The sequence below is a fragment of the Manis pentadactyla genome, chromosome 12 (genome assembly GCF_030020395.1).
Source record: "Manis pentadactyla isolate mManPen7 chromosome 12, mManPen7.hap1, whole genome shotgun sequence".
Taxonomy (NCBI): domain Eukaryota; kingdom Metazoa; phylum Chordata; class Mammalia; order Pholidota; family Manidae; genus Manis; species Manis pentadactyla.
The window spans coordinates 44,176,491-44,201,227 of record NC_080030.1 but is presented as its reverse complement, the minus strand read 5'-3'; the positions used below and the strand labels follow the sequence as shown (position 1 = coordinate 44,201,227).

The window sequence follows — 24,737 nt, the reverse complement described above, 5'->3', positions numbered from 1 at the left end:
GGCCTAGTCCAACTTTCTTTTTTAAATCAACCTTTTCCTTCCTCCAAATTATGAACCCACTCGCCATTCCCTCTAAAATTTCTGCTTGTTTCCTGCAAGATCTATTACAAGTCTGTACTCTCCAGGTAATGTGAGGAGTAGGCAAAGGACTTGAGTAGACATTTCTGCAAAGAGGATATACAAATGGCCAACATGCTCATGAAAAGATGCTATGTATCATTAGTCATTAGTGAAATGAAAATCAAAACCACAATGAGATATGCCTACACACTTACTAGGATGGGTATGATTTTTTTTTTTTTGAAACAAAGGAAGACAACAATTGTAGAAGAGGATTTGGAGAAATTGGAACCTTTACACATTGCTGGCAAGAATGTAAAGTGATTCAGTTGCTGAGGAAAACAGTTTTGGGTTCCTCAAAAAGTTAAATACAGAATTACCATATAAGCCAGCAATTCCATTCCTAGGTATATACCCAAAAGAATTGAAAACAGGAAATCAAACAAAAGATTTTACACAAATGTTCATAGCCAAAAGGTCCGAACAACCCAAATATCCATCAGTGGATAAACGGATAAATGAATAGTGGCATATCCACACAAAGGAACATTCAACCATAAAAAGCAATGAAGAACTGATACATACACAATATGGATGAACCCTGAAAACATTACCCCAAGTACGAAAAGCAAGACACAAAAAGATAAGTATTGTGTGCTTCCACTTATCTGAGGTACCTAGAATAGGCAAATTCATAGACAGAAAGTAGATTAGAGGTTACCTGGGGAGGGAAAGGGTGGATAGAGGAAGAATATAGGGAGTTGTTGTTTAATGGGTACAGAGTTTCTCTTTGGAGTGATGGAAGACTTTTGCAAATAGTGGTGATAGTCGAACAGTATGAATGTAATTCATTTCACTGAAATGTGTGCTTTAAAATAGTTAAAACTTTGTGATACAGGTAACATTTTGTTACTAAACATTAAATATAAAACATACGATAATGTGTTATTAATCATTAACACAAAATTAATAAAAATATAAAATTAAGCAGATTTTAGTTGTAATTTACCACAATAGAAAAAATAACCATTCTAAATGCACAACAGTTAAAATTATATTTAAGGAGTCTAACAACCTTTATTTTTGTTGGCAGACGCCTTGTTGAAATAATGGTATGCAATTAGATTTTATAACACATGAAACTAGCAATAATAAATATGAGTATTTTTGAAGAAAAAAGCAAGATGATTAGAAAGTGATGAGAGCTTTCTTTCTGTGCTTCCTCCAGAAAATAAAGGCCTTTACACATGTAACAAGAAAATAAGAGGAAAAACGGGGAGTTTTTGCTGTTTCAAAAAAATATGTAACTTAGACAGTTAATTGAATTGTGGTCAAATTGCATAGTTCACATCCCATGAAAAGAACGTCAGATAGTTTGTGTTTAGTCAAGTGAAGTTGATCGGAACACCTAGAATATGATGAAGTCTTGCCACATGTTGCTGGAAACCCATTCTCCCCTTCTATTCCTTGGGTGTCGAGTTTCTCTCTTTAGGAGCTTCCAGGGTCATGCAGCTAATACAGGGCCTCACTGTCACTCCTTTTCAGCTCAAGCAGTAGACAGTTGCTTATGTGCAACTCTGATTGTTTTTCAGAGCATAGGAAACTTGGAAATATGACTGTGACCATCAAGAAGACTGTCCCCTCTCCCGAGGCTGTGCAGATTCTCTACCAGCGAATGAGATATGAGTACGAGTTCTACCACTACGTCAAAGAGCAGTTCCACCTTCTGAAGCGCAAGTTTGGATTGAAGTCCCATGTCAGCAAGCCCCCTCTGAGACCCCAGTTCTTTGTTCCCACACCACTGGAAACAGAGGAGCCCATTGATGATGAGGAACAAGATGACGAGAAGTGGCTAGAAGATATTTATAAGAGGTGATGCCAACACCGTGTTACCTCCAATGGCTTTATCTCCATTTTCCAGAAAGTTTTTTATTTGGGGAAGAAAAATCCTTAAGGGACTAAATTAATGCTCAGCTGCATTAAAAAGAACAAAACATTCCCACATGTTGGGGTTGTTGGGAGATGCCCGGTTTTGCGGGTTTTCTTTAGTTTTATTCTGTGTTTTTCCTGGCTCTTTGGGTCCTGCCCAGGTGTACCAGATGGCTCTATCATAAGGCATCTCATCATAAAATAGCTTTTTCCCTCTAGTATAATGAGGAAAGGGGAGAAATACAGCCCATAGACCAATAACTTATCATTTGTAAAATGACTTGTAAAAATATTACCTCAGTGGTAGGAAACAACCCGACTTGCATATTTTGGTAAAAATACAAAATCACATCAGAGAGCAGGGTATCTATTCTAGAAGGATCTAAGAGGAAAAGATAAAACAGATAAGAATATCAAAAGGGAGGATGTCCCTGGATGAATGGTTTCTACCCAAATGGGTAGAATTCTGCCTCCAGTCTATTTCGGAGGGCTCTTTGACTAAGAGCAGCATACTTACCTCTGAAAGAGGGGGGGTTGCCACACCCCCAACCACCGCAGAGCCTTGAGTACCTTTCAAGGTCAAAGGGCATGGCAAGCTCCATTGTGATATTCCATTTCCAAGCACCTTCTGACAGATATCGAAGTAGCATAGCAGGGAAAAGAATTTGTTTGCTGTGTAAGGAAGAATTTAGGCAAGACAGACTCCACAACTCTGGAGGTCACGTGACATCAGGAAAATGGCGTAGTCATGTTATTTACCTCCAATATGAAACACCTCTCTCCCCAGCATTGCTTTAACTGGAGACTCAAGAGCCAATACAGCTCTGGCATTTGGCTCCTGCAGCAGAGTTCTAAGCCTGCATACAGACAGTGCATAATCTGTCAGGCACATCGCTGGCCAAGTATCTGGTATCTTTCACCTTCTAGTCCCTTAAGTGATACCTGGTTTTGGTAAAAGAAGTACTGAGCTCTGTGCAGGCAGGAGTGATACAACCATCGCATTTCCTAAGGGAGCAGTTGACTCCTGAGAATACTTACTAGGACATCAAGAAGAGAAGAAGCAAGAGCTTCTGGGTAAGAGACTGCTTGGCTGGCTTTATGAGCAGTGCCTGCCCCCAGCATGATTTCAGCAGGTGTTGGGCAGTTCCATTGTTCCAAATATCTCTTTGCCCCATCATCTCCCACCTACCCATGATGCCTTGGTTCTTTGGATTCTGAAATGTTTTAATCTTTAACTACCACCTCCCACCCCTGAAAATAAATACATCTATTCCTGGGTGGATAATATAGAGCTAGCTAAGCAAGGGTGCAGGTTCTGGTGGCAGGCAGGATGTGTGACAAACTTTGTCTCCTCTGTGGTTTTCCCCCTAGAGCTTGCCCTTCAAGAGCACTAGCAAAGTGTGAGTTGGGAATACTTCATAGTAAATAAGACTCTGACTTTACACAAGCTACACATTTTCTGCTTTTCAGAAAACAACAAGTCTCTCTAGAGTTTTTTCTTCGTTCACTAAAATTGGACAGTAGCCAAGACATAAAGCAAGTCATTTGGAACCTGTCGAGTGTGCACTAAAGCTACTTTATCATGAGATGTATTAAGAAGGCTCCACCCGGCAGGAGTCCAGTGAAGGCTGGCACCACAGAGATACAAAGTCCAGCATTTGGCCACTGGTGGGCCTCCTTTCTGCCTCAGAGAACTGGGGCAGGGAAGTGATTAAGGGAAATGTTCTTAGAAGAGGAAATATCCTTTGTCCTGTTTAGAGAAACCAGGGCCCTACCATTAGGTATACCTTAAAAAGTCACCCAGAAAACAGCTACCATATTCAAAACAAAGACAAGAATGGATGCCTGGTACATTGTGAGTCATTTCTATGAAATTGTGTATAAGAATAATAATTAATTTACACACTGTACAATCTCCCCGTCTGAAAATTAAGTTGAATTGCTTAAGTGTTCTCTGCTGTTGTCAGAATATCAGGACAATTGATCATTTTTAAAACTGCATCTTAGTGGAAGTTCACATGAGCAATTCTACCCGCCTGTACAAAGGCATTTATTGTCAGCAATGATCATAGGAACATCATAACAAAAAATGCCAACTGATCCATTTGTAGGGCCTTAATGTTTTTTTGTCCCAACAAATAGCTTCTAAGTCCTAATAGTCAATGCACTTCATCAGTTTATTTGGCACACATGACAACATTTCTTTGGCCCTGAGCCCAACACAGTTTGTACTTCATGAAATATATTGTACATTTTACATAGTTTAATTTAAAAAATACATTTTAAGCTGGTTGATCTTTGACTGCCTTATTTATTATAACCTTTCAGCACATTCCAAGGTTTTAGTTACTCAGGAAGGAGTTAATTAAAATGATTTTATTTTGGTCTGATGGATGTTTTTTAAAAGGAAAATTATTATTATGAACCTTCAGCCTACTTTCCTTGAGTGCCGTAAAAATGCTTGTAAATCTTTTCTTTTTTAAGAAGAAAGAAAAAAATAGTGTTTGACATTGATGGAAATTCAAAAACATATATGGAACTGAAACATTAGCTTAGCTAAAATAAAAGCAATCTGTGTTTGAGATGAAGTGCTCCTTAACTTATTCATCACCCATGTAAATAAATGAATATAATAAATAACTTGAAATTTTTTTCCACTCTATTGATCAGCCCCCTCAGCCTTTTTAATTGGCCAAGCTTTATTTCTCAACATGTGATTTTTGGAAAGATGTACTTTTTAAAATCTTTAAGTTCTCATTCTTGTAATTAGATGACATCAAAAAAGCTGGCTGGAACAAAATGAGCTACTCATTCGTTCATCTAGTTGTGCATATAAAACACTAAACAGCTAACTTTATTGCCTTGTCCACCGGTTAACTTGGTGTTGGGATAATTTACTGAAATCATCAACCCCTGCTGGTGGGTAGCTACTCTGCATGTCTGCAATTACGTAGAAAAGGAAGAATGTCACATCGCTTAGTATGAACCCTGGTCTCTTTCTCAGATATGTACAGCCTCGAAAGCTGGCTGATCCTTACCTCCCAAATGAGCAATTTTTATCCAGAAATGCTCTCCCTGAGAAATTTCACTGCTGCATCAAATGGAACTTACAGAGAGAGAGAGGGAGTTTCTAGATACTGGACACCACGTTCCAACTACATGTAACTTTTGTAAAAGAAAACAATATGGATCTTGATTATGAAAGAAAAATCCCTTTTGGTAAAAACATGCTCTACTTCAAATAAGAATCAGAGAGTCTTAAACAGCAAAGTGACAAGTGGTTACCTTTCTGTACTGTGGCATGTGTGCTGTAACCTGGGCCCGTGATGTTTGACTCTGAGCAGACTTTAAGCACAAAAGTACTCATCAAAACTTGAACTACGCCCCATCTGGAGTTGCTTCTTTAGTGTGACATTCCTTATAAATGCACTGTTGTTACCTACAAGTTTACCCAATGAGAATATCCAAATACGGCTTTAAATGAATTTTATAGATAATGGTGATATTTTTAAAAAGACAGAATGATGATCCATAACCATTCAGAGAAATAGTTCTGTAGGTCAACATTATGAAATTCTCTTCAAGTAAAAATACAGAAGATTTATTTTACTAAAATGACTTATTTCACATCTGATGAAAGAACTGATTTTTACATATTTTGACTATCCTAGCCCCTCCCCCCCAAAAAGCCTATTTTAGGCTAAAACCAGTATTAAGAGTCTGTTAAGAAAAATAAATGGAACTTCTTCCACAGTTCAGAAAAGTCGCTGTGGTGGAACCCAGTGTGATCGTTTGCTGAAGCTCTCACGTCAGGGTTGCACAGGCTGAGTAGCTAAAGCGACACAAATTCATTTTCTTGCTCTTCTGGGGGTGAGGTGAAGGTGTCAGCAGAGCTGTTTCTCCTGAGGTCTCTCTCCTTGGCTGGTGCGTGGCCATCTCCTCCCTGTGTCTTCACACAGTCTTCCCTCCATTTGTGCTCACATCTGTGTCCACATTTCCTCTTTTCATATGGACGCCACTCATCCTGGATGAGGGCCCACCCTACTGACCTCGTTTTAATGTGTTTACCTCTGTAAAGACCCTGTCTCCAAATACAGTAGCATTCACATTCTGAGGTCCTGAGAGTTAAGACTTCAGCATATGAACTGTGTCTCCCCAAAAGTCATCCCAGAGCACCCAGATCACAGCAGAAAAGTTAGAGCAGAGGATTAAACACCCCCTGGGGAGGTGACAAGCTTAAGGTCCCTTACCCATAGAGCTGCAATGGGGCTCAGCCGTCATCTGACCCATTCCTCCATTTTATGCATGAGTCACCAAAGGTCCAGACAGGAGATGCAAACACAGCACATGTGAACTTATTTTCCAGGAGTGTTCGATTAACTTTTGAGTATCAACCAAATTAAAACTTTAAAATGATGATATAGCTGAAGTCCATCTACTGACCTGGAATCCGGATGGGAGCTGATGAGCCACATTCAGCAGCACCCAGGACCACCTGTCACACTAAAGCTGCCTCCCTCTGTGACTCCCCCAGAAATGGGGACTGTGGGACCCCCTTCTACAGAGGGAGACCCTGTTGATTGTCAGTCATTGAAGTCCTGAGAGACAGATGTCAAAATAAATGTTTTATTTTAGGTTTTTCTCTCTAGTCAAAGGATACAGATTCCTGTTTCTGGATAAACAGACCGGGGCTATATTTGCCCATTGCAGATCATAGAGTTTTATTTTTTTTAATGCAAAATGAAGATTCATGTGCTACTTCCTGTAAGGAGTTTCAGGTGGACCTACCCTTAAACATAAAGTCACATGCAGCTCCTCAAAACTAGTTGAAGTTGAGTGCAGACATGCCCCAGAAACCCAGACCTAGGGGATAGCTGGGGCTCCCACCAGCCTCCTCGTTCCCTGTTTCTCTCACTTGAGAATTCCTTTCTGCGGAGGCAGGCTTGGCTCCCAGCTCCCAACACTGTGGATTCCCAAGGAATGGCCAGGCCCACAGATGTTCATGGGTCACAGAATTGTGAACTGACTACTTGTGCATTTTGGATTTCAATTTATAAACATGGGGATTCCCTTTTGAAAGAAAAAGAAAGAAAAGAAAAGGAGGGGAAGGAAAATCACCATGCGAAGGAAAAATGTGACCTAAGTTTTTCCTTTGGAATCTTGGCATTTGAGTTTAGCTATCTTCAGTCTGGCTTTCGCCAGACACTGTAGGTTTGGAGCACGCACGGAGCGATCTGTCTTCCACGGCACTGCCAGAATGTTCAGACTTGACCTGTAACACGCCTCTTAATTCCAGTCATGAGCAGAGACAGCCGGGAGGACGGGCCGTGCCAGACACAGCATGCTGGCTGGGTGGTGCAACTAGAGAAGCAGCTGAAACCAGGAAGCAGAGCTGTTGACTTACCAGGGCAAGGACTGTGCACCAGTGTAGTCCCTGAGTTCAAGTCCCAGCTGGTCTATTTCACTGGGCGCTTGAGTAAATCACTTGACTGCCCCCTGCCTGAAGTCAACCCAGCTGGGAAGCATTAGGAAGAAAATAGGAGGTCCACTGAAAACAAGAACTGCTTCTGGGAAGAACCTTGTCCCACCCTCCACCCCATCTACTAAGAGACTAAGAGCCACAGTCCTTCTGGGGCTGGGGTTTCCTCCACAAAATGCTGTGTCTCCAGCAAGAAAGCATAGAATTACACATGATTCCAGGTCCACTGATGCCCCCAACCCCTCTTGTCTGCAAGTTTTGTTGACCAACGTACCAATGAGTCCACGGAAAGCAGCACTTGTGAAATGTAAATGGAGCCAGTAGGAAGAGGCACGTTCTGCTGGACATGAGTCAGAATTCTTACCTACACTGTCATCCAATATAAACCGCACTGTGGATTCCATTTTTCTCCAACACTCTCTTTGGGAGGAGTTTGTCTAACTGTGAGTTAGAGGAATCCTCTTGAAAGCACAGCTTCTGCTCAATACGGACTTCCTCCAACGTCTTTAAAGGACTCTGTGAATCTGTGATGCATTAATAATAAGGAGCCTAAACATCCATGTGAATCAGTCCAGGTTGTGCACAAGAAAGAGTTTTAATAAAAGTTGGAAACCTGGTAGGATGGGGTTCTGTGCTTCTTGGAGTCGTGTTTCATTTTGGATGTGGCGTCAGTGCCGTGACGTTGTGGGAGAAATCTGGTCATGATTCTGTGGGCTGGTGACGTGTCCAGCATGCCCAAGCCTTCCAGCTCCACCATTATAGTCTTTAATATGTTGCCTTACTAATTTCACATGCAAGAGAGAGTTACAACATTGCCCACAAACTTCCTACAGCGCACAAACATCCTATTTGCTGCCTGTATTGAATTTACTCTTTTCTTTCCTCCTTTGACACATGTTTCTGTTTGTTCTTCATCTTTGATTGAAATTCTTTAATGAAATTCTAATCCAATACCTATGCCCAAAGGATAATACAGAAATCAGGTGTCTGAGATAGGCATGAAAAAAATATATGTGTTAAAAAATTTGGGAAATGCTGCAGTGAAAATGTAGTGTTACACGGTACATGGTATCTTAAGAGAATACTAAGGGCTTGGAATAGGAGTGCAGATTTAAAAAATCAGTTTATCTTTGCTGAACTCCACATTTTTCAAAACTATTTGTCATGAAACCCTAATTGAGTAAGACCCATTAGCAGCTGTAGAACTAATGTCTAGAGATGACACTTTGAGAAACATTACTTTAGTAAGTCATTTTTTTCCCCATTGGAACAGTTCCTTTCTTTCTGTTATGGTTCAGTCTTTGGTCTTCCAAACGGTCCATGTGTCCTGCTTGAGGAAACAATACTTACAGATGATTAACATTTTGATAAACAGAAGATGGGGTAATGACATTTTTAGTAAAATAATTAACAAGGCATCATCTTTCAATTTTGCTTGTTCTCCCTAATTACATTCCCCTGCCTCATAAGAAAATAGAAACTCTTTTTAAAGTGGACTTTTGAAAATACTTTTTAGTGTTATTTTGGGTGCTTCAAATCAATTCACTACTTCCATGACAACTGGTGCTCACCATAAAATGGATAAAGGATGCCTGTCCCATTTCTTTGCTGAGCTGCGGTTGGTTGTGCAGTAGGAAGGCAGACAGTGGCAAAATAGAGATGTCATGTTGTCTGGTAAGGTTGGCGATTAGAGATTGAATTCAGTTTTTGTGCACTGGGGTACTAGTGTTGCTCAGTACACTAGGGGGAGCTGGAACCATTACAATTTACTCAAGAAATCCCAAGGTCTATCCAAACCTGGTTTCTCATACCTGCTTATTTTCAATGCTTTAGAGTATTATAGTCCAGAAGGAAGTCATGATTAGTGTATTTAAAACACAACAGACATACTGTCAATTGATCAATAATAAGTTATTATCTTTCCCAGGTTGTGTGGTCTACTTTTGTTGCTAGTATTTTGAAATTAGTATAGTATTTTTAAAATCAGGCTTTATCAGATCATCTTTCCTGGGTGTGTTGTATAATTACAATGTGATAGAAACTCCGGTTCAGTAATCAAGAGGTGACTCATATGATGACTTGATGGTCATGATAACCCTCAAGACATACAGCTATCAAGGTGAATAGAAAGCACAATGGAACCAACAAGGATGTAGAAAGAAGTTAAGAATGCCACATTGCCCTGTCATCAAGGCAGTCCAAACTAGGAAAAGATTCAGATAACTGTCAGTTCAAATATTTTTAATGTGCACAAATTTATTGGCACACATAGGGGCTAAACATGAAGAAGGAGAGAGATAGGGAAGAGATGTCCTGGGGATTTCTCTCACTCCAGGGATAGTGGAATTTGCAGAAAAACTAGAGCAGATTTAAAACACAAAGAAGATTACTCTGCCCTTTCAGTGGATCTGCAAGAAAGGTATTCTGCACCATTTGTATCATAAGAAATAAAGAGCCCATGAAGTTAAGCAATGAGCTCATGGTGGCAGGGCCAGAATGCATATCAGCAAAGGCAAAATTAAACTGAGACTCTGCATGGATTTTGGAAGAAATTTTTATTTCATCGTAGGGACAATGAGGAGCCCTTAGACATTTCAGAATAGGCAAGAAATGTGAGGAAATCATTTTTCCTTTTCTAAATTAATTAACAGGTGAGCTGATTATTCTCCCTTTGCCCTCCCCTCTCTTCTATTCGCTACTCTTCTCCACAGGCTCTGTTTCTTAAGACGTTGAGCCTCTGAATTGTATGACCTGAGCTCCCTGCCTGCTTCCTCTTAGTTGGGTTTGGCCAATGGGTGGCACACGGGTGATGGGAAACATCTGAGTGGAATTCTGCCTCTGACTATATAATGGCTGAAGGAATGCAAGGCAATATTCTCTTGTCGTCCCTGTGTGCACCTGGGGGATAGACCAGGGCTGGCCAGGAGACTGGAGAAAAAGAAAGGCAGGGGCCAGAACTTGAAGAGCTGCATGACTGATTTCAATCAATGGGAAATAGTGCACTGCACAAAGATACTCAGGAAATATTTGTTGAGGTGAATGCACCAGAAGGAGCTAAAGGAAAATACAGCATTAACTCAGATATTTCCAGCTTGGCTAGAGATGCAAGTGAGACAACAGGGAGAGAAAGCTACCTCGTGGTCAGAGGAGTTCCATTTGAGACATGTGGATATGTTGAGTTCAGCAAGCTTGCTCATTCCTTCCTCAGTTTCATTGTCCTTACATGCAGGACTCCCCATGGGGGTCACATCAATCAGCTCAGCCCTCTGCGTGGACACAAGCACTTGGGACTCGGTCCCCAATCCCCTCCAGTGGACGCCAGTGTGCTATACAAATCCAACCATATTCTAGGTGTGCCGTAATATGAAAAAAGCTGGGAAGCCCAGCTCTAATTTACTCTACCTAAAATACACAGAGTATTTTCTTTTGAATTTTTCCTTTGAGCAAATTTTTTCTTTCCAGGTCCTGCAACTACTTTTCTTTTAAACCAATTATCACTGGACTTCAAGGTAAGCATGTATAGACATCAGAGCACTGATTCATCATCAATAAGGTGGCCTGTTTAATTTTTCCAGCACAGATGATGGATTAGAAATCTACACATCTTAGACAGCTTCAGACCTATTTGGCGGAGAACATGGTAAATCTAATTGACCTAAAAGCAAATCTCTGACTTCAGGCTTATGAGCACCAGCCTCAATAAAACTGCCCAACCATATATTCCAAGAAAAATAAGAATCAGACACTTATTACTGATCTCATGCTGAAGATCATTAACCTGCACATCTAGAGTCTCCTACTGAATGACTAAAAGGTAAAGGATTTCCCTGCTTACAAATGTTTAGTGTTGACCAGCTAAATCCTGATTGATGTCTAGTTTGATATTCATCCTAAAAGAGGGTTTTATGTGTAATATTTGGCATTGAAATATCTATATGCTGAAATTGAAAGTTTTTTTTTTTTTTTGTAGATAATCATTTTTTATTGAAGGGTAGTTGACACACAGTATTACATTACATTAGTTTCAGGTGTACAACATAGTGATTCAACATTTATATACATGACAATTCTAGGTACCAGCTATCACCATACCAAGCTGTTACAATATTTTGACTATATTCCTTATGCTATACATTACATCCTGGTCACTTATTTATTTTACATAAAATTGAAAGTTTTAAATGAATTTTTAGAATTCATAAATCAAAAAATACAAAAGATAGTTTATTTGATTGGACAGTTTGGGAGTCAGGTAAGATTTTCTTTCAGTTGAACATAATATGTTACACATCTGTGTAGTTCCATATCATGTTTTAAAATGCTTTCAAACATGTTATATCCACCCCAAGTGTAGACAGATATATGGGTTAGGAAACTGAGCCTCCAAGAGGCAAATTGATTTACAAGCCCTTCATGGGGAGGGCCTCCTGGAATAAGACCTATATTGTACCTGGCTTGACCTCTTGTATGTTTCACCTATCACTTTTAGCACAAATTTCAGTTTTAAGGAAATAAAGAGGAAAACCAGCAGTGAGGTGGGATTAAGACATAAACTTGGTTGAGAGGAAATCCTGAAATGTCCTCTTTTTCTATTCCTTACAAATCAGTGCCCAGGACTTGGTGGCAGGGCATAAGAGGAAGGAAGGAGGTGGGGAGAGCCCAAAATGTCAGGAATCAGGCTTCCCAGCACCTCTGCCCCCCACTCACCTCCCTCCCCAAAAGCACTTCCCTTCATTTCGGTCCTGGATTTCCAGGCACTTAATCCCTGTGAAGGTCAGGTGAGAGAGGAGAGATCTGTGTTTTCATTCTACATTGCACTGGGCTGTTGTTAGCAAATCCAAGCTTCTAGCTATATTTCTAACTGTCCAGAAGACTAACCTGAAACCCAGAGCATTTCCAGGGCAGAGGCAAGTCACTGCTGGCCTCCCCTTCCACACAGAGACTCAGATCCATCCAACAAACCCTCTCGGATCTCAGGGACTTCAGATGCTCACCCTCCTATTACAGCTTCTCTCCTTGTCTTTTTTAAAATAGCATAGATAAAAAATACTATTTAAAACTTAAGTGATTTTACCTTATTACCCCAAATATACTCCCTTGCTCCAGTGAACTGACAGGATTTATGTCATACCATGCAGGTGCACATGAGTCAGAGAAATCTGATTTGCGAATGGGGCAGGACTTTAAACATAGACGCAACAGGAGGAATTACAAAGAAAAAAGTTTTAGAATCAGGTTCAGAAAAAAAAAGAATCACAATAAAAAAGTAAACGTCAACCTGAGCAAGTATTTGTAACAGGAATGGCAGATAAAACATTGAAATTACAACAAAGATTTACATAAATCAATGAAAGGAGTAAACTTTGTACAAAGGACATATTAGTTCTCAGAACTTAGCTCAGCAAAAAACTAAGAAACTTGAATATACATGTTTATCCTTATGAATAATCAAAGAAATTTGAATTGAAACAATGTGACACCACGGTTGATACTTTAATGACAAATATATATTTAAGTGTGCTAATACCCAAGATGAGCAAAGGGCATGATGAAATATTCTGATGATGGAAGTAAAACTGGGTCATTTTTGAAAAATAATATAGTAATTCGTATCAAAACCCACAACAATGTGAACACTGAGGTTCTAACTAATTTGAAAGCCCTGCCTGCTGATTTCATAGCTATAGCATCAAATCCAAAATCTGGAATCATCTGAAGATGTCGGCATATAAATTAAAATAACTCAGTCTCAATCTAAAATACTGTGGTACTGATATCACTCAACCTCCAAGAAATGTGAACATAGTTTTTACTTGAATTAAAGTATGTAAATTACAGTATGTTGATTTTTTTTAAATCTAGGTTTGATTCATTATTTTATAGTCAGTCTGGATGTAAACCCAAAACTCCTTCTGGCTGTGCCGTTCTAACCAGCCTCCAAAGGTGGAATCAGGGCCTGCTTACCACATTATCCTGGGCAGGCCATTTCTGAACTCATTTGCTAATAGAAAATAGAAATTTCCATATTTTCAGTGGGGATACAGATATGACTGGATGTGAAATTGGAGTGTTTTGCTTGGATGAGGTATATTTTAATTAAGAAGGTCATTCTAAAATTTCACTATGTCAAATATTCCTAGAATAATTAAGCCATGTCCTAGTATTTCTAACAACTTTCATTAGAGTTACACATTCGTTGAAATGGAATTGGCCATGGAGACCACAAACCCACATGTAAATTGATTGTTCTTATAGAGTATCTACCAGTTTGCTGAGATTTACTCTTTAGCAAGGGCTCAGATATAGTCAGGTTGCCAAATTAATGCAAGGATTATTTTCTGGATCATTGAATTCAAAAATATTTATCTTTCATTCACTTGTAAATTAGTTATCCCAAGCTTCACGTTCCTAAGTGAAAGAAGAGACTTGCAATTTTTGCAGTCACAACCAGAGTTTGAACAATCTCATTATTGTTTGTTCCTACATACAGTCAAGATAAGTTCTGCCTCCCAAATGAACAGAATGACCTAAGGATCTGAACCAATAATCTCGATTTGTCCTTGTTGTTTGAACTCCCTCTGCTCTACACAGAGCCGGACACCCAAAGCCAGCTGTCTTCTGTGTCAAGAAATATTGTTGATTTCATTTATTTCACAACTTGGGTCAAATTTTATTTTTGAGTACTTATAAATATACTTCTGTTACCTGTGTGGGCTTGTTGGTTTCAGATGTCAGAAATCTAACTAGTTCAGACAGAAAGGAAATTTGTTGGAAGAGTGAAAGGTATAACATCAAAGGAAGAATTGAAAAACCAAAATGTAAGGACTAAGGAGCAGCTGGGTTCAAGGTCAACTGGAGCCAGGAGCTAACTGGTGTCTCTCTGTCTCCATCTCTCTCTCTCTTTCTCATTACAGTCCAGAAGGAACTGTGTCCCCCTACCCCACGGCATAGCTGCCAGACCTCACTCACTGTCACCACAGAGGAACTGGCTCCCTTGCTAACTACAGTTCAGGAAAACTCTTGGGGAAAGACTCTGATTGGTTAGTTGAGTCAGGGCCCACCCCACAACCAATCAGAAGGCCAGGAGGAAAGTTCCCATGGCATAGGTCACATGATCCATGATCCCAGAGACTGGTAAATCATCTAAACTGAGCAAATTATCTAGAGTATCCACTACAGTGTCTCTTTAGATCTGCTTGGGTCTGCCATTCTGTGCCAGCCCAGGGGGCTCAGGTTGAGCGTGAACTAACACAAGTTGCCTCTTTAACGTCATGTTCTCAGGCGCACCCATTACCTTTCCACCTGCTTTGTGTCATCGAGTCTGTCCAACGCTCCTCCTGTCAACGCCTCCACCATTCAAATCCATTGTCTGATTTGCTGTCATGTTAGGTGCTCATCACAGTCATTTTCCTCAGAAATGTGAAGATCCACTTCTCGATTAAAAAATTCTCTTAAGTTTCTCAAAGCTAAACTCACACCCTACCTTTTATTGCTTGATCCCCATTCCCAGCACATGTGAAGTAGAATGGGGAGTTTACTCTGAAGAGTGAAAAACCATATTGACTAAATAGGTTGTTAGCCAGGCAGGAGGCAAATAAGCCAAACAACGGAGAAAACCCTATGGGACAGCAGGGAATTCTAAGGCCCGTGTTATATTTCAATGACCCCTCATAACTCCATCCTGACTTGGAGAGTTTCCCCTGGGCCTCAGTTTCTCATTTTTTGGATGGTACAATTTTGCTATCTCCTCATTGAGATGTGAAGAGTGATTCTGAAATCCTGTTGGTAAAGTGCTTGAGTTTTTCCAAAGAAAATGACCGAATATCAAGTGAGAGCACACTGCTGAAATAACTTTCAGTTCCACAAAGCATATATAATGAATAAAATGTCTCTTACCCTAGAACTGAGTTAAAGAAATATTCTGTATAGTAATCTGGGTTTGAGTAAGATGAATCCACTTGCAAAATAGTTACTAGTGATTTTTTTAAAGCCCTCAAATGTCACTTAATTCCATTTCTATAAATTAAGTTGCCTATTTTATGTCAAACTTCCTACTTGCTTCTGTTTTATTTATTCAGTAACTGGATATTTTCAGGCCTAATATAGATAATCTCACAAACAATAGCCTTGTATTTAATAAAAACCCTCAAGAACTATCAGTATGTCACAAAAGCTAGTCACATTTTCATACAAAAATGACATTAAGTTCAATCCAATGTCTCTAGCCAAAAACTTACATATAAATGTTGTCACCATGTTCTGGGTTCCTGATCCCTAGACGTATTATACTTAATTTTTTCTTTTTTGCCCATCACCAACCATAATTATTTAGGCAATCTTGACTGTATAATAGCAAGAAAATATAATTCAGCTGGGAAAGTTATTACAGATGAAAATATTCATTCATTCATTTATTCAGCATATACTTATGAAGGCCCTACTATGTGTCAAGCACTGTGCTGAAGCTGAAGACTCGCCCATGACTAAGATAAAATCTCTGATCTCAAGCTGCCATAGGGGGGAAAGGTAATCAATTTCCACTTTCCTTCCTGGATTCCATTTCTTTCCTGGACAAAGTAAACTAATAAACAAGCAAGCTAATTTGATAATATAAACATTATAAAGAAAAACAGGGTGACATGACATTGGATTGGGATAGCTTTAGTTTGTGGGTAAGCTAATTAGTTTGTTTAAACTATTCTTATAATTTCAGGATGAATTTCAAGTAAACTATTCCAGGAGCCAGAAAGAGTATTTAAAGTTGGTTTTTGTTTAGATTTTTAATCACTAATTTCTAACAACTGAAAAGCATCTTTAAGTTGCTTTCCATAATTTAACTGGATGAACCAATTGGCAATCTTCACTCCCTTTTGGAGATTAAAGAAAATGATCTAGGAATTTAATTGTATTGATGCTAACAATCAGAGCAGCTACTAAAGGATGCGTGGTCACTTTCTAACTCAGCAGGCAGGAAAACGAAGTCCCAGCTGCCTCACTACAATTGCCTCACTACAATAAGTCTAAACCATGGGGAAGAGATACCTAAAGTAGAACATGGAATGCTCATCTACTTCCTTCTAAGTCTCATTTTAGCCTGTTTTGGAAATCCGTGTATTTCCTAAACATGAAAATGGATGCAAGGAGTAGAGAGTATAAAACAAAGCCAGTCTGATCACAGTTAATGCTTTAATTAACACATTAAGGCAAATGGTTTCTTCTAGATGTCTTTCATCAACACTCAACGGCAAAAATATACCAAAATGTTCCCCTCAAGAAAAAAGAAAAACCAAAGAGTTAAGAGATATTGTTGGTCTTGATTTAGAAACCAAAGAATCCTAAATTCTTAAACCCTTAATCAATTACTTTCTTTTTGGTTTTTGGGAACATCTTGGCTCAGTTGGGTGATGCTTAGAATTCTCACGATTAATTTGGATAAAACTGGATTCATTAGTTACAAGAAACAGAAAGTGAGCAATATAGGCACACACATATGAGAACACACAACACAAAATACACATGCACGCTCAAATTGCCATTGCATTTTGGCTTATTTGATTACATGAAAACCAGGGAGCTGGTAGTGTTCAATTTTTGTTTCCCAGCTTCTGCTCAGACCATGTTTCCTCCACCTGTCACATCTGCCACCAAGTTCTCTGTCATGGTCAGATAACCACAATTTAAAGTCACCGAACATAAAACTTACAGCCCATAAGCAGAGCAAGATAATTTCAGAGGGCCATCTAAATCAGCATTTGCCTGGGTGCCTGGCTCACTCCTCAATGCCCAGGACTCAGCCTTCAGCTTATCAGGAACCTTCTGAAGGCTGGGCCTGGCCCTGGCCAAGGCTGCGTTAGGCCCCTTGGTGCCCCTTCCTGGTGTCACATTCGTTGTAACACTACATAGTAAGCTTCCATGGAACCACTCTCTTTGCCTCTAAACCACACCTTCTGTGAGGACAGGGACCTTGCCCACCTTGCTCACTGCTGTTCTGGAGCACCTAGCACAGCACCCGGAATGAATGGGTGAGTGGGTGAGGTGAACTATTCCTTTTCTGCTGAGCAAAGGGAGGTGGGGAGATGCAATGAGAAAGAGGAAGGAGGAATGACCAGGAGAGATGAAGAGAGAAAGAAAGTGACATTGTCACCTGTTGGAAACCATCATTAGGGCCGTGATAGGCCTGCAAGTCCCCAGTCAGCTTCTAAAGAATATGCCATGGGTATTTTATTTAAACATTTAAAAAACATATATGAAGAAATAATTTGAAGAGAGAAAATCATTCACTATGGGATTCTTACTCCAAAAGAACCAGACAGGTAGATCTAATAAATCCAGCTTTGCCTCTGCTTCGTAGCATGTAGAATGATTTACTACACTCATAAATGAAATGTAAGGACTTGCTGAAAGACACTCCAGAGGCCAGAAACTGGGGTGGCCCAGTCAGGGCTGTGTTAGAAGACAGGGCTGAGGGAGTGGACAGCTCGCACTGCCCAGAGTGACAGCGTTTTTCAAAGAAACAGGGGAGTCACCAGCAGTTTTGTCCCACAGTTGATTAACACAGTGGGATGTGAAGTCAGCAAGAGGAGGTTGCTGATCAAGGTGCGGGTTTGCTCAGCTGGTTTCTGATTTGCACAGCTTTGTGTAAGTGTAAGGGGGCTGTCACATTTTATCCAGCCTAATACAATTTCATACTGTTGTAAAAATCAGCAGAGTACTTGGAATGGAGAAAAAGCATGTTCAGGCGTACACATTCATGTACATAACCACATACAAGGAAATAACTGTATAAAACAGGATAAAAATGATTTTGGAAGACTCTTAGCCTACTTGCATATTCTATCCATTCCAGAAACCAGATATCCAGAGAATCTGGGGCAGAAAATGGCAATCTTAAAGGAATAAGAGTCTTCTGCTTACTAAGATGTCCCTAGTAGCTCTATGAAGTTTATCCCCAAACTTGAGTGCAGTGCACTATGTTAGTGAATCCTAAATCAAATTTTCAGCATATTACCTGGCCATGGATTCCAGAGCTGTGCTGTTCTTAAATGATGATGAGTTACTTTGTATAGAGCAGAGGCCCCAGATTTCTGGAACTTATGGAACAAGAAAAAAACCTTAATGGAAACATGGAGCCAAAATATGATCGCCAGGGTTTTTCTTTTTATCTTGGTCAAATAAAAGCATGAAAAAAAGAAGGAGGAAGAGGAAGGGGTGGGGAGAAGAGAACTACCATCAACCATCACCATGATTTTGAGAAAAAAATGAATAGTTTAATACCAAAAACACTAAGAACATCATTTCTGAATTAAAAAGATAAGAATTAATATTTATGGAAAAAGTCACTCACTTCTCTCACCGGCAGACTAGCATGGAATATGGGCTTTGAAGCAACATGGTTCAAACACCTATCCTACCACCTGGTAACTAGGGCAAGTGGCTTCAAGTCCTGAGCCTTAAGCTCTCTCTTTGGGACATGGACTTGTGGGCAGTTGTGAGAAGGAAATGAATCCAGCACGTTAGGGCTTGACACATGGTGGCTGCTGTTATTCTTGGGCGTATCATTTTGGCCCGCCTTTATCTCTAAGACCAAGCGTGAGTATATGTATTTGTTGGGATTGAGGCCAAGGGTAGAGGAAAGGTCCTCTTGGTACCCCAGCCCCCAATAAGAACTGCCCCTCTTTGGGGCCACTAACCTCCCTCCCTAGATTTGTGGGCCCTTGTCCTCTTCCCTCTTAGATTCTCATTTAAACTCCATCTCGCCTAACAAAGATGATAACTTGCGGAGACCAGCTCAGTGGGAGGGGCCTCTGGGTCCTGTCCATCCCGGAATTCTCCAGGACCAGTGCTGGAAGCCCCAGAGCCTGCCAGGAAAGCCATCATTTTGATTTAGAATAAAATTAATTTGTTTGTCGGCTATAAAGACAGATGGAGCAAGTGTTGCCAAAACATAGAGGATGTGGCCTTGGCTGGTTCTTATAGTCTATAGGCCTTTTTAGCTACAAGATTTATATCAGAGTGTAACTTGTGGCTGTAAAAGGTAAAGAGAGTAAGGTATGATTACACTCCCCTTGCTTCCCTCCTGCAGACAAATGACCTGCAGATTTCAAAGGAAAAAGCTAAGGCTCTGGATTTGAGAGTCAGATGCTAAGTTCAAGACAAAACTATTTAACCTCCTCACTGGGATATTCTGAAGCACTGTTCTAAATGTTGATTTGCTCAGCATTAGAACTGAACTAATGAGGTGCAACCACCTCATTTGAGAGGAAAACAAAGAACTAAGAACAAAGTTTCTTCCCAAAGAAACCTTGGGGAAAACTCTGTGGCCAGCTGTCAGGAGAGCTGACTATAAACTGTGGCTTTACTGTTCCTCTCTTTCTGCCTCAGTTTCCCAGAAGGGGCCTAAGATGAGTACCAGCCCTTTCTCTCTGACAAGATCATGGTTAAGATCCAAGAAACATAGTAAATCTGAAAAAGTTGATAGCACTAATACCATGCGGTGTTATTGTGATTACAGCAATATTAATGGACTTTCAGCTTCATTCTTTCTTTAAAGGCCTAGGGTTTAAAATTAAACCACACTGAATAAAATAAATGCCTGTCTAGGTCTACGAGACCTCACAGAACACTTGGCTTTCCACCATGGCTTAACCCAGAAGCCCTGGAGGATCTTGGGCCCCTGGAAACGCCAGGCAGCGTGGGCTCTGAGCTCACCACCAATCCCGGCTTTGCAGCCCGTGGAATCCCTAGACCCCTGTGGAATTCTCTGCTCCCCAGAGAGCCTTATCTTCTCAGGGTTTCTTCTCCCCTGGGTTCCTCTTCTTGGTGGTGAAGATTTGGGGAGGGTGGGAGGGTTAGAGACAGGGAACAGAGCCAAGCTTTACAGCACAGCACACAACACAAAAGCCCTCAAAGGAATGGCTGGCGCCACACCTCACCTGGCCCTTTTCTCCTGCCCTCTGTCCCGGCCCTGCTCCCGCCTGCCCTTCAGGTGCAAACCCCCACAAACCCCTCGCATTATCTCCTGAAGAGTGACTTCCCCTCCCTGATATCTTGGTGCTGGCTGACATCCAAAGGGTCTCACCCCATCCTGGCTGGTTCATCCGGGCATCTTTTCAGAGTGAATCTTCAGGAAGAGGCATTCAGAGGCCAGCTGTGAAGATATTCACACCGGGCTGGAACTGCGCTGTCACCGACTGCCGTGGGAACAAACCCCTTCTCCAAACATGGTTCTCTCCATCAGCATCACCTGGCAACTTGTTAGAAATACAGATGTGGGGGCTGCAGAGCTATTAAACCAGAAACTCTGAGGGGGCACCCCAGTGATCAGGGTTTTAAGAGCCTCCGGGAGACTCTGATGCTGGCTTGATTGTGTGAATCACCGGCGGCTCTAAGGACAACTGGTGTGTCTGTGTCCCTCACTAGTTATACAGTGCCCGGCATGGTGCCTGGCGTATCGGCAGGTTGCAATAAATGCTTATCAAATAGATGAATAGGCAAAGCACTGCATGCCCAGCTCTCTGATACTATATGAAGAGGAAGAAGAAACAATATAAAACAAAATTTCTGCTCTTCTGTCTTGAAGCCAGCAACAGTGAGAAGGCAATATATGAACTTGATGTCTTAGAGCAACACGTACAGATGTTTAGCCTGTGTTTTTAACAATGCAGAGGTGAAAATGGACACTGGAAAGTTGACCAACGGGAGCAGAGTCAGCCCAGGACCCTGCCTTTTGGGTATTCTGGCCTCCAGGTGTCCTGAGATATCCCCGGGCCACGGCTCCTCTGTGGTGGACAATAATTAATGGCTGGATATCATGGTTCAGGCCTCAAATCTGTAGGGGCTCCAAGGGAGAAGTCAGTGTGGGCTGGAGGAGTCGGAGAAGGTCGTGCCGCTGATGAAACACTAGTGCTGGGCCTCTTGTGAGAACAAGATCTCAATGAGCAAAGGTTTATAGGATTTTCTTTTCTGGCTTTGGTAATATTCCAAAGGGTGGGGAGAAAACGCAAGCATTCATTTAGTGGACATAAATTACATTTGCCCAAAGAAGGGAGCTAGATCCAAGCAGCCAAGCAGAGTGCGGGCCAGACTCCCAATCTGAACGTGAAATTTTGGCCCCTTAGCAGGTGGGCCCTAAAAGGAACCTGTCTCCTAGAGCCCAGTGCATCCCTCCAGGGCAGAAAGGCTGAACTTCACCTTTCCCGCCCCCGTGGCGCCGCTCTTGGCTTCCCCATCTCTCCCTTCTTGGGCATGTCTACCTTCTTCTCTTGTCCCTTCTTGGTAAATTTGACAGGAACAACAAAGTCTGGTAATTTATTTGAATTAGAGGTTCCCCCACCCACATGTCTGTGTCACTGCCAGCAAAAAAATCCTCCTAGTAGTCATAACCTTGGACTTGTGGTGTGGATGAAGGATAGTGGGAGGTGTGAAAAGCCAAGTGAAACCTTGATTTCCCTTCAGAGACAGTAGGCTGGCACCCAGGGGAGGAACAAAGGAAAGAATGCTGAATTCACTCATCTTGAGAAAAATGACTAACCTTCAACCTGGAGCAAATTGGACACATTAGAACCTGTAAGTGACATTTATCATAAAACCCCCAGCAGCAAAATCTGACACAACACATACATGAATGAATGAATGAATGAATGAATGAAAAAGGAAAAGGAAAAGGAGATGCCTGTAGAGCTTTTCAAGAACTCAAAGTATGAAAGACACCTGCATGAGTTGGAAGCTGTCTTTCAACCGTGTCATGGTTGGGGCAGCTCTGGCGAACCCACTGAATTGTTAATTAGTGGCTTTGTTGGAAACATTGTTAAACTAAAGATAAACCCAGTATGTTTAGCTACCAAGGTGATAAACTATTCCGCAAAAGAAAAGGCTAACTGACATTGGGACTAAGTACGAATCCTCTAGAATCTCAGTTGATCTTCCTTGATAAAAATATCAGCGGCTTCCACATAGATTTATTTCTAGAGGGAAGCAGTGGGTGTGATAGGAACGGCATGTGAAAGGTAAAATCATAACTCAACAGCAGAGCTTCTTCAGAGGTTTTTAAAAAAACAACTTTCCGCCTTAGACCACAGAACAAGCCCAAGCACTTACAGTGGTCACACAGCAAGTAAATACCTGTGTACTTCAACTTCAGCAAATACAGTGTTACTACCCACGGGGGAAGAGAGTATACTTCTGAAAGTCACCAGGCATTTTATGACTGGAAATCTAGATATCCTCAATAGTTAAGCAGGAATGTATTTCAGTTGAAAAATACTTTCTTTCAACCGATTTGCTCAATTCACTCTACCTTTTGTGTACTTTTTGAGCAATTCCTGGAAAGAGGTCAACATCCCACTACTGTAACTGCCATGGGGCTGGTGCCCTGGTTGAAGTCATCTGAAACAAGCCTCAACACTGCCCGGAGCTCAGCAAGACTAATGTTCAGCCTGAAAAATGACCTGAAGTTACACATTTCTCCCTTTGAGATCTTAGGAAGTAAGTACTTAAAAGTGAAAATGCAAAGGAGATTCTGAGGATTTCTGACCACTGTGTACTCAGCTATGTGCTGTTTAACTGGGGATCTCAAATCTGGTGTTTTTATCCATCTTCAGTATGAGAAGCTCAAGAATCACAAATCATAAACCCCCATTCATCCCAAATGATTAAAAAAAGAAGCATTCTGGCTACTTGTCTATTCATTTCAATAGCTGCCTACTCAGCCCTCTTAACATTGCTCTCAGAATCTGCACTCATGTTTGGTTTCCCCAACGATCCCATGAGCTCCTGTTAGACACATTTCTTCCCTGCTCTTCCCAGTGGGTATTCAGTGCCTGACATTAGGTAAATACATACTAAATGAATAAATTAATTTTTTTCACACCTTACAGCAATGCCATTAGTGATTAAAAATTTCAAAATATTATCTTTGTTCTTTCAAATTATTTCAAGATATTAAACTTTATACAGTTTTTCATGCAATGGAAGTGTCTATTCTGTGTCAGTTATTTATGTTGGATGCAGGTTAAGTTTTTAAAAAGCAACAGGAGTCTTAAGAGCTCCAAATCTAGATGTGATATTAACTAGCATTTTCCAATGTTTGCAATATGCACTACCTAGTTGAGTCCTTGCAGCAATTCTAAGGGTAAGACACTATCTTCATTTTACACATGTGCACATCCAGGTTCAGGAGGTGAAATAAATTACCTGAACTCACATTGCTTACCAACAAGCAGAGTTGAGATTCAAATCCAAGTTTTCTGATTCTAAATCCCTCTCACCATTCTTCCTTCTAACCTATCGTCCTTAAGTACAGAAGACAACACTATTACAGCGAGGGAGTTGAACAAAATCAATTCTCATCTCAAAGCACATTGTGGAGCTGCTTCCTAACAGTCCCGTATGCAGACTTGTCCATTCACGGTGTCTCTCCCGGCCCGCTCTCTCCTTTTGCTTCCTGCCCTCCTGTCCCCTCCTCCAACTGCATGCTTCTTTTAAGCACATCTGTAGGCCACAGAGGGAAACGTTTTATCTTGCCATAACAGCTATTTAGGTTCCTGATAATTGGAAGTCTCCTTGTGAAAGCAACACTGAAACCAACTCCTTTAAGAGTGTTACTGCAGAATTTGCAACTACTTTTTTATAATTACCTGAAAGTGCACTTGAGAAACTGGCTTTCTATCATTTTATAAGGTAGAACTGAGTTAGGAGCAATGCTCCTGATGTTGATCCCCATTTGTCCACCAAGCTACAAAGGTTGGGAGGGAGGTGAGGTGGGCCTTGGGCCTGGGGTCTCTGGGGCACGTGCCCTGGAGGACACATTCTTGACTCTTCCAAGGATATCAGACTTCTCTGACCGTATCTGCCCGGCCCTGAAAGCTTTGCTGCTCTGTTACTTGAACAGCAGTGCTCATTTAGTAGTAGTATTCTCAGGCTGGTCCCCAAGGAAGAGAAATAATGGTTCCTGAGCCAAAGTTTTTTTCAATTAAGAGCGAAAGCATGAAGCTACATTGGGGAAAAATCTTCTTCTTGCCAAGGGGATGAGAAGTGGCTACAGAAAACAAGACGTTGTAATGCTAACATCACAGATTAAAGTATAATCCCTTCCTTTAACTTCCTAAACTCCACTCTAAATTACCATTAGTCTAATTTTAGCTTATCTATCCAATGGATCCTGTTCTACATTTTATACATTTGGTGGTAACAACTCTGTTTCAGTGACCCTCAAAAAACCCCTAACCCTCAGCAACCACGATGTTTAGAAAAGAGGTGGGGACGTGGGAAA

At 40.9% G+C, this 24,737-nt stretch overlaps 1 protein-coding gene across 3 annotated transcripts in view; it reads left to right on the top strand.

Moving 5' to 3' along the window:
- The window catches only part of UST (uronyl 2-sulfotransferase), a 282,268-nt gene extending 266,234 nt beyond the window's left edge, over nt 1-16,034 (top strand). The window contains exons 8-9 of one of the 3 annotated variants that reach the window (XM_036906918.2): nt 1,653-1,932; nt 3,460-4,571. In XM_036906918.2, the coding sequence (XP_036762813.1) occupies nt 1,653-1,932; nt 3,460-3,559 (380 nt within the window). In that variant the 3' untranslated portion in view covers nt 3,560-4,571. Of the gene's footprint in view, nt 1-1,652; nt 4,572-15,887 lie in introns of those variants that run through there. The other 2 variants (XM_036906922.2, XM_036906919.2) reach the window with 2 other exon arrangements.
- Nucleotides 16,035-24,737: the final 8,703 nt, after the last annotated feature.